Raw genomic sequence first — 9,596 nt, forward strand, 5'->3', positions numbered from 1 at the left:
TGCAGTGGTGGTGGGGGTAATTGACCAGGCCAATTCCCTTGTGAGTTTGTATGACAAAACCAACTGAGAGGTTTTTTTTTTTTTTAAACCTTTAATTCATTATTTAACCTTCTATCCTCAGTTTTCCAGAAGAGCCTTGAATAGTCAGTCATGGATTTCCCCCAGAAACATCTTTTTCTTTCATTATTTTTTTCTCAGCTTTATTGAGGTATACAACTAAGAGTTTCTAATGATGTGTTGAGTTGAGATCTAAGAGTAATCTGAGTATTAACTGGAGCCTCACACTAGATCTATTTGAGTGTCCTTTGAACACCATGCATACTGGGTGTAGAATTCAACTGCTAACTGGCCTGACTCACAGTGTATTGAGGACATTTTAAATTTGAAAAGAAAATACGTGGGTAGTTCTTTATACTTGCTAAAACTACTCCTTACTCCATCAGCCAGTGCTCACATGTAAAGTATGCTCCCTTTCTTCATCTTTATTTACACCCCTCATGGGAAGCCTGTTCTGCTAGGAAACCTGATGTTTGTAGCATAACTCTGGGGCATCATAAGGCACCTGGGCACTTTTCTGGTTGTGATGAAATGGATTTTATCCCATGAGAGTTCAAAAGCAAGCATGTTTTATTGGATTGTTCCAGTGCCTGGAAGACTGTGGGACTGCGGTGTGGGATATACTGACTTTGATCAGCAGAGTAAAGGGGAGCATTCAGAGCCTCATTAATCTCACTCTAACTCAACCACATGCATACCTGGGAGAAGAGAAAAATCACAGTTTGGGTAATAAGAGGAAGGTTACTGTCCTGCTGGTATGTGTGCAGTCTCTGTCTTCACCCTTTCTCATTAGTCCTGTCTCAGACTCAATGGAGCTGTAGACCCAAAATGATTATCATGCTTTTATGAAAGTTTAAGGGTTTTTTTTTTTTCAGGGATAATTTTGATTATGCATAATTGTTGCCCCTCAAATTGACTTTCAACCCTAACTTCCATTTGCTTAGGTTGCAACTCCATTATGTTTAATTAATTAAATATACTAATGCTGGTTCCTCTGGAGAATAAAGAATTAATTTTATCCGTGTGAAATGAAGCATTTGTAAAGATGCTGGATAGGTTTAGGTCCTATTTTGTTATTTATATCTACGTGTGGGAATTGTAGTTAACGGGCTCTGTGCTGTATTTTGGAGAACATTTTCTGTTGGGTGGTAATGAGTTGACATTTGTGTTGTCTGTCGACGCAGGTACGAAGAAATGCTAAGGGCCAAGACCCTTCCCATATCCAAGCTGTCTTATTCTGCCAGTCAGTTTTACCTGGAAGCGGCAGCAAAGTACCTGAGTGCAAATAAGATCAAGGAGATGATGACTGTCCTCTCGAAGCTAGACATAGAAGACCAGCTGGTGTTCCTGAAGTCTCGCAGACGGCTTGCAGAAGCTGCAGAACTGCTGAACAGGGAAGGTCGGCGAGAAGAGGCTGCCTTGCTGATGAAGCAACATGGCTGTCTGTTGGAGGCCGCCAGGCTCACTGCCGACAAGGACTTCCAGGCCTCGTGTCTGCTGGGGGCTGCCCGCCTCAATGTAGCCAGGGATTCAGATGTAGAGCACACCAAGGCCATTCTGAGAGAAGCCCTTGACCTCTGCTCTCAAACCAATCAGTTGTCTGGCATCGCTGAGGCCCATTTCCTCCAGGGGGTGATCCTGAGAGACTTTCAAAAGCTCAAGGACGCCTTCTTCAAGTTTAACACACTCAATCACTCAGCTGGAGTGGTGGAGGCGCTCTACGAAGCTGCCAGCCATTGTGAGGCCGAGCCTGAGAAGGTCCTGGCCCTGGCTCCGGGGGGTCTGGAAGTCCTCCTCCATCTGGTCAGGGCCCTCAAAAGAGTGACCAACAATGCGGAGAAGGAGATGGTCAAGTCTTGCTTTGAGTTTTTTGGAATTTCTCAGGTGGATGCCAAGTATTGCCAGATAGCTCAGAATGACCCTGGACCCATATTAAAAATAATTTTTGACCTGGATTTGAACTTGAAAGAGAAGAAAACAAAAGACTATTTCTTGATAATGATTGACCAAGTGAAATTAGCCCTCAACAAACACCTTTTCAGTAGGCTGTGTCAGATCACACAGAGCCTGCTTGGGAAGACCTACCCAGGCGTCTGCATGAGGTTTATTGTAGGCTTGAAATGTGAGGATGAAAACTGTAAAGATTTCCACAGGCCTTTGCGGCGTTGCGAGGCCAAGTGTTTGGTTCAGTCAAAAATGCACTTGGTGGCCATCAGTGGGTTGCTTTTGGAAGCCAAAAAAGCATTCTCTAAAATCTTGGCAGAAGAACTTGAAGACATTGATTATATTTTGCCTACAGATAGGTATGGCCTTTGCAAATCCTTCCTGAATGTCCTCTTCCCTAAGCATTTCCATCAGAGAGTGTTGTCAGAAAACCCCATGGCATGCAAAGAAATCCTCAAAACAAACTACAAATCCTTTCGATCCTGCAGGTCTGTTCTGAAAGAGTACATCCATTTTTTGTTTCAAAATGAAAGGGCACGAAGCCGCCGGGAGTCTACGGACCTGTGGCTGAGCGCCATGCAGGCTTTCCTTGTCTCCTCCAACTATCCAGAGGAGTTTGAAAAGCTGCTCCACCAGGAGGAGGACAACTACAACAGGGAACTCAAAGCTCTAGAGGCTGAAAATGAGGAAAGGGGCAGGGAGAGAGGCAGCAAGATGAAGGGAATAGAAGGAAAATTTGGCATGTTGGCGCCCAACAAGGATGACGACAATACCGAGAAGACCCACCTTTGCTTCATCCGGCTGCTGGAGAATTGCATTGACCAGTTCTATGTATACAGGAACCCAGAAGACTGCAAGAGGCTCTTTTTCCGCTTCATGAATGTCCTGGTCAAGAGGTGCAAAGAACCGCTCATCCCCAGCATCGGGAACACCGTGGCCCTGTTGGAGTTCCAGTTTGTCCACTGTGCGGTGGTTCTGGCCCGCCTCTGGAAGAATGCCATCCTGTGCCTCCCCAGGAGCTACATTGCGCTCTTGCACTACTGGGAGTTCCTGTTCAGCAAGAAGGACAGGGAGCTCGGGGACGTGTTCTGCATCATTCAGGAATACAAACCCAAGGACGTGACAAGGGCCATTCAGGATTTCCGGTTCCACCTCTCCTACCTTGTCAAGGTGCTCTGTGGCTGTGAGAACGTGAACTTCAACGTCCTGCTCGATGCCTTCGCTGAGATAGACTACGTGGTGTCTGGTGAGGCAGAGCGGACCCTGGTGCTGTGCCTGGTGATGCTGGTGAATGCCAAGGAGCTCCTGCAGCCGTACTGCAAACCTCTTCTGCACCGCCACTTCCAGGAGATCCAGATGAGGCTGCAGCTGATGAGCATGGACTGGCCGGACCAGGTTCCCGAGAGGCTCCTGAAAGTGGTCAAGCGGGTGTTGACGGCGGTCACCGTGAAGTCTGTGGCTGAGGCGCTGCAGGACCTGCTCTCTGAGCGGGACGAAGAGTACCTGATGGACTGCCACTGGCGGTGGGACAGCGTGCACACCAAGGGGTCTGTGGTGCGCGGCCTCTATCATGAGGAGGTGAAACTAAGCCGCCTGCTCTGTGTGGACTCCGTGGACTACTCTGCTGAGCCAGAGTGCGAGTTTGGTCAGGACGAGACAGATGAGCTGGCCTTGGAAGACCGGGACCACCTCCTGGCTGCTATCCTTTCCCAGAAGCAGCGGAAGGCTTCCATCCAGCGGAAGCTGAGAAGGACTTGCCTGGTGGTATCCCTGTGCATCAGCTGGAGGAGAAGGGTGAGTGCGCAGACAGAGTGCTTCCGGGAGGAGACCAGGGAGCCCGGGGCCGGGAACTTCAAGAAGGCCGACGTCGACAGGACCCAGTGCGACCTGTGTGGGGTGAAGTTCACCCGAGGTCCTGACAACTATTTCAGCCCCGGGAAGGCATTTGAGGGAGAGGCTTCAGAGGCGGTGGCCATTTCCAGGGTCGAGCTGGGAGACACAGAGGGTCGGGAGAGGAATAACGAGTCTTACGAGCAGCACATCCTCCTAGAAGGTCATCAGAGGCAGCAGGTGGCCTATCAGAAGTACTCGGAATTTTTCCGTGAGAACGTGGACCCGGCCATTGATGAAGGCAAGCTGGTGGTACAGAAAATTGAGCAGAGCTTGTGGATCCGCAGTCACCTGGGCTCCAAAGAGCACAGCCGCATGCTGCAGAGGAAGGTCCAGGAGAACATCAAGAAGGTTTCGGATACGGTGGAGGACCTCTACAGGCGCAAGGCCTGGGCTGGCGGTAAGGGGTCCTCAGAAATTGGGGCCCAGGTGGTGTTAGAACCCAGGCTTTAAGAACACATGTCAGAGTCAAGTCCTTTTGTGGTGAGGTCTGTCCTGGAGATGACAGAACTTGGCGTTGGCCAAGAAATACAAGCGAGGAACGTGTGTTCTCAAAGTACAGCAAAACCCCATTCTTTGAACCACCCCGCCTCCAGTTAAAACATTGTGATTATCTTGGGTCAGGATGGTTACCCCTGGCACTACAGACAAGAAAAGGGCTTGCTAACTAGTTCTGTGGCAAGGATATAGGGAAAGCGTTCAGTCTTGAGGAAAGCTTCTGATCTGTTCATCAGTGATCATTTCTTGAACACCTACTCTGTACTGAACCCTTGACTAAGATCCGGAGGTGCGTAACTGGTGTCATCCTTGTAGGAGGGTTCTTAAACCATACCCAGTGTGAGACTTTCTAACAATAAGAATTCCTATGTGGTCTTTGAATCAGATTTCCTCTAACTTCCTTATTAGCTATTTCTTAGCAACACTGCGTGGAAGTCACATTATGTATAAAATTAGTGAAACTAGGTATTTAAAACTTATTCTATAATCCGGACACTCTAGTTTAAGGTTTAGTGACATGTTGAACAAAGCTTCCTTGAGAGGTTTGCTATTGGCAATCTCTATAGACACGCAGTGATGGTATTTAATTGTAATTTATAACGTTTGTGGTGGCAGAAGGTGGCTGTGGGTCCTTATCCCATTGTCCCCCTCAGGGGAAACACAGAGACAGGCTCTTGGGAAGTGGGGGCCTTGGCTCTAGTACTGAGTGGTCTGGTCTCTGCAGCGGCCCGCTCACTCAGAGCCCTTGTTCTTTGGTTCCTGCAGCAGAGGAAGTGATGGTTCGGTTGGTCAACATTCTGATGCCGTCAGTCAGGGATGCGCAGGAGTGGCTGATGAAGACAGAACTCCACTTAAAGGAGGAAGGTAAGGAGCCCTTTATCCCAGGGTAATGCTCTGGGTCTCGTGATTCTTGGTTCCGCTGACTCCCAGGTCAAGGTGAAGTGGGGCTGTCTGTGGTGTCAACAGCGGCCACTCACTGTCTGGGTGCATTGCCCCAGTCAGTCACGTTATTAGCGCCATAGTATCCCAGTTTCCCCAGCTGACTGGGAGGGCTCACTTTAGTTGCTTTTTCGACAACCTCTTTGGCCTCTCATGAGCTGTTATCGATGACATCTAATCACTGCTCAGGCTCAATACAGTGACTCCCAAGGATAGACAAAGTATTGAAAAACCTCCTCTTGGTAAATATGCTTGCCTGTGTGAACCATTCATGTAAGTTAGTGGATATTTATTGAATGTCTAGTATGTATCAGCATTGTTTTGGGCTTGGGGATATAAAACAAACACATCTGTGAGCAAAGCAAACAAAATCATTGGGGAAACTTGCATGTGCCTTCCCATAGAGGGTTAAGGGCTTATATGGAGTGAGTCAAGTTACTCTCCTGACAGAGTGATCTTGCCAAATTCTTTATCATCTGGGAAGTCTTCCCTCTTGCCCATTCCAATTGTTGCCTGCTTTTGGCTAGGTCTTATTTCTTCTTACTCCAAATATTTCATGTGCCCCAGAATGTTCTTCTGTGGGTCCTCCTAATCAATCCAGATGCTACTGGAAAATCCAGACCCCAGAGCTGGGAAAAACTAGAAGGGACTTGGCACACATATTTTTGGCAGTAAAAAATCTTTAGAATATAGTGTCCTGCTGGGACTATGATTTTTATGATTGTTTCAAAAGGAAGATAACTGGTATACCAACTCAAGTTTGTGGTTGAGCTTAGGTTTTGTTTGATGTCTTTGCCATTTGAAGCGTCTCTGAAATAAGAGCAGAGGAACCAGCCTTGTATAAGAACTTAATTCTAGAGAAGGGTGTTCAGTTGGGCTGTGATTCAGGCTTTCTGCCCCCCTTTAATTTAAAACGATTACAGAGATATCAGGTTTTACTAGCATGTTATATTTAATAGTGGAGTGAAAAAAGAAATCACCATTCTGTACTTTGTTTCCGGTTTTTTGTTTGTTTTTGTGCTTTTTTTTTTAGTGATGTTCAGTTAGCCAGCATATAGTACATCATTAGTTTTTGATATGGTGATCAACGATTCAGTAGTTGTGTATAACCCCCAGGGCTCATCACAGCACATGTTTTTTGTTTTTGAAACAGGTATCGTTCAGGAACATGATTACGAAAATGAAGTGGAAGATTTTGGTGAGCTCCGTCCTCGAAGGCGTCTGCGGAAATGTGGAAAACAGAGAAAATACTAACGTGCACACAGCTGCTGCCCCCTAAGCCTTCAGAACATTCCATCCTGACTGAGAATCCTGAGTGCTGGAGCAGAAGAGAAAAGGAATGTAAATTAGCTTTAAAAAGTAGGGGAGTCTAGCAACACCTTTGATTTTTGTTCTTGTTATTTTTCTCACCGGTGGCTTTGACCTGATCACTCTGTCGCCTGGAAGTCTAGCAGTGGTAGTTCTCTCTAGAACTTGTTCAGATGAGAGGAGTCATAGCTGAAATAACCTCGGGATGCCTCACCCCAAAGCTCTGAGGTTCTCTGGCGCATCCCCATTGTGACGTGAGTCATCAGCAAGGGACACCCCTCACCTCAGAGTTGGCGCTGCTCCTGGCAGGGAAATCCCTCCACGGATTCCCTCATCTCCTTTCACGCGGCTGCAGGGTCAGGAACCCCGTGTGCACCCGGGGTCCCTGTGGGCCCACCGCTGGCCACTTGTGACCCCGGGCCACACCCTCTGGTCATCTCTGAACCTACTTGTAGCAAGGTCCCTTCTGTTATGTACTGTAGCTTCTTCTGTCTGCGCACCTTTTCTGCCCTCCTCCTCCCCATTTTTTTGGGGGATGATTTTCAGCTCCCTGTGCAAGTCACGGTTAGACTACCTCAGAATGTAGTCCAGAACTCCCCCCTCCCCTTCCCCCCCCCCCCCCCCGCGTCCTGTGGGCGGGAGCCTCAGGACTTTTGCCCTAGGAGGCAACCTAGGGGATGTTGCGGGGGGTTCCCAGCCTGCCTCTCCAAGATGGTCCTAACTCTGCCTTCGCCATGGTGCAGACATTCCAAAAAGTGTTTGTATGTGGCCCTATGTGTCTCGTTTTCTTGATTGAAGGACGCTATTATAGCTTCATGCCCAGGCCCCACTGAGCCAGCGGCCATCAGTGTGGTCCCATTCTGGAGGCCTCCATGCCACTCCTGGCTCCTGCCCGCCCTCTCCCCTGCCCCTCTGCCCAGCCTGCTGTGAAAGCTCGGGTTATGTGGGCCCTTCATCGCTCTGTCCGCACAGCAGAGCCAGCTTGCTCCCCGTGTTCTGCTGCTTTTGCTGCTTATTGTTTTCTCCTTATTGTCTTTCTAAATGACTCTGTTTCCTTGTTTCTAATTTTTATTAGGTTGTGTTTCTAATTTTTATTCCAGGTGTTTTTTTTATAAACTTGCCAGAACAAAAGGGAAAAAACCCAATCAGATCTTACTGTATTATCACATTTTTATAAAGTTAAATCATTTCTCTTACCTGGAGCCGCCCATTTATTTGTTTCTAGTCTCCACTCAGAGAGTAAAGGGTAAACCCGGGCACTGGTTCTCTCTGACCAGCTGGTTGATGCCGACCCCGGCAGAAGCTTGCTGTGCCTTCTGAAGTGAAGACATCCGGGGACTCAGGGCTGGTTGCGGTGTCTCCTGAGGCCTTGCCTGGGCCTCCTGAGCATTTGGGGTGTGGACTATGAGGAGTTTTGTCAGTGCTGCCTCTGGGCACTGCCGCCAACGAGAACATAGCCCCGGGGGGCAGGAGACCCGGAGTCGAATCCTCTCCCACCCTTACGGAGCAGTGTAACCCAGGGTACATCAGATCACTGAGTGCCTAGATGCGGCACCCCCTTGCGGGCTCGGAGTCTGCTGTGAGGGGGAGGTGGAGACGTGGGAAAGCAGCCGTGATAGAAATGCATATCGCACGGGGTGGCAGCTGCATTTATGTAGCTCAGTGGGGCCTCAGTTTCCCCTTTGGGGGAATCGAATGGTCCAAGAGCCCTTTGTGCCCTGATGCCCAGTGGTTCCGTAGGTTGTTGCCACGGGTTTGAGCACCCTCCGGTCTTGGTTGTGTGATCTCAGGGTTTGCTTATGTTGGGTGAGCAGGACAGCTGAGTCTCAGGAAACAAAGTGTCCTCTGATCCTATGGTTCGAGGTCCAGGAGGCTCATAACTGGGCCAGATGAGCCTGCTGTCTTGTATATCAACACTGTCTGATAGAACCTCCTACAGAGAACCACTCTCAGGAATCCACCTTCTCAATTGTAGGGGGGCTTAGAGCGTGGGTGTGGAGGTTGGGAGTGAGGAATGGGATTTAGCAGCAGGGTCAGTAATTCCCACCGATGACCTCAATCCACAGGCCCTCCCAGTAGCAGGGGCTTTGGTGTCCCAGGCCTTGCCCGGAAATCCAGGACGGGGGCTGTGTGTCAGAGATCCCCAAGACTACTCTCAGGTTTGGTGATTCACTAGATGGCTCGTAGGACTCAGCATGTAGTTGTATTCATAGCTCTGATTTATTATAGCCAAAGAATACCAAGCACCATCTGCAAAGGGAAAAGGCACATGGGCCGACTCTGGGGCGGGGGGCAGGAGGAGGATATCAGGTGCAGGCTTCTGAGGGTCCTCTCCAAGTGGACTCACACAGGACATGCTTAGTTCCCCCACCGAAGAGTGTGACAACACATGTGAATTGTTGCCAATCAAAATTTATTAGAGACTCAGTGCTCAGAGTTTTTAATGGGGGCTGGTCATGTGGGCATCTTCTGCCTAGAACCTAGCAAAGTCACAGTGTCTCAAGGAAAGCAGGTGTTCAGCATAAACTACATTGTACAAATAGTTTGAGCACTTTGAGCCATGGTTATCAGTTCTGGAGATGGCAGGAACCCTCCAGAAATTCAAGTTACCAGACACCAGCCAAGGGGAAACCTTGTAAGCAGGCCTTTCAAAAGAGAGCAGTCAGGCCTGCTGTGTTAACTCTCTCCTGGGGTTCCCCCAGGCTGGAGCTCTGTCATGATCAGCCCCCTAGCCTGCCTTGTGGTCCCCCCCACCGCCCCCATGTACCCAGCTGCTGGGCAAGCAAGTACATAGCTAATGTCTATCTCTCCTGTCAAGAGGGTGAATTCTCAGGGATAGTTCATCTTCCAAAATCCCATCATGAAGAATCAGCTATTTTCCTAACTGCCTCAGACGTTAGTTCCACTTCTTTGCAGGCAGCATTCATTGTTTGGAATGGTGTTTAGGGCCCTTGAAGCCT

At 48.8% G+C, this 9,596-nt stretch overlaps 1 protein-coding gene across 2 annotated transcripts in view; it reads left to right on the forward strand.

Annotated features, from left to right (window-relative positions):
* The window catches only part of TRANK1 (tetratricopeptide repeat and ankyrin repeat containing 1), a 101,681-nt gene extending 93,849 nt beyond the window's left edge, over positions 1-7,832 (forward strand). For both annotated transcript variants that reach the window (XM_078073787.1, XM_078073790.1), the window contains 3 exons: positions 1,242-4,291; positions 5,155-5,253; positions 6,482-7,832. In XM_078073787.1, the coding sequence (XP_077929913.1) occupies positions 1,242-4,291; positions 5,155-5,253; positions 6,482-6,582 (3,250 nt within the window). In that variant the 3' untranslated portion in view covers positions 6,583-7,832. The remainder of the gene's footprint in view (positions 1-1,241; positions 4,292-5,154; positions 5,254-6,481) is intronic.
* The last annotated feature ends 1,764 nt before the right edge of the window (positions 7,833-9,596 follow it).

The sequence above is a fragment of the Halichoerus grypus genome, chromosome 1 (genome assembly GCF_964656455.1).
Source record: "Halichoerus grypus chromosome 1, mHalGry1.hap1.1, whole genome shotgun sequence".
Lineage (NCBI taxonomy): Eukaryota > Metazoa > Chordata > Mammalia > Carnivora > Phocidae > Halichoerus > Halichoerus grypus.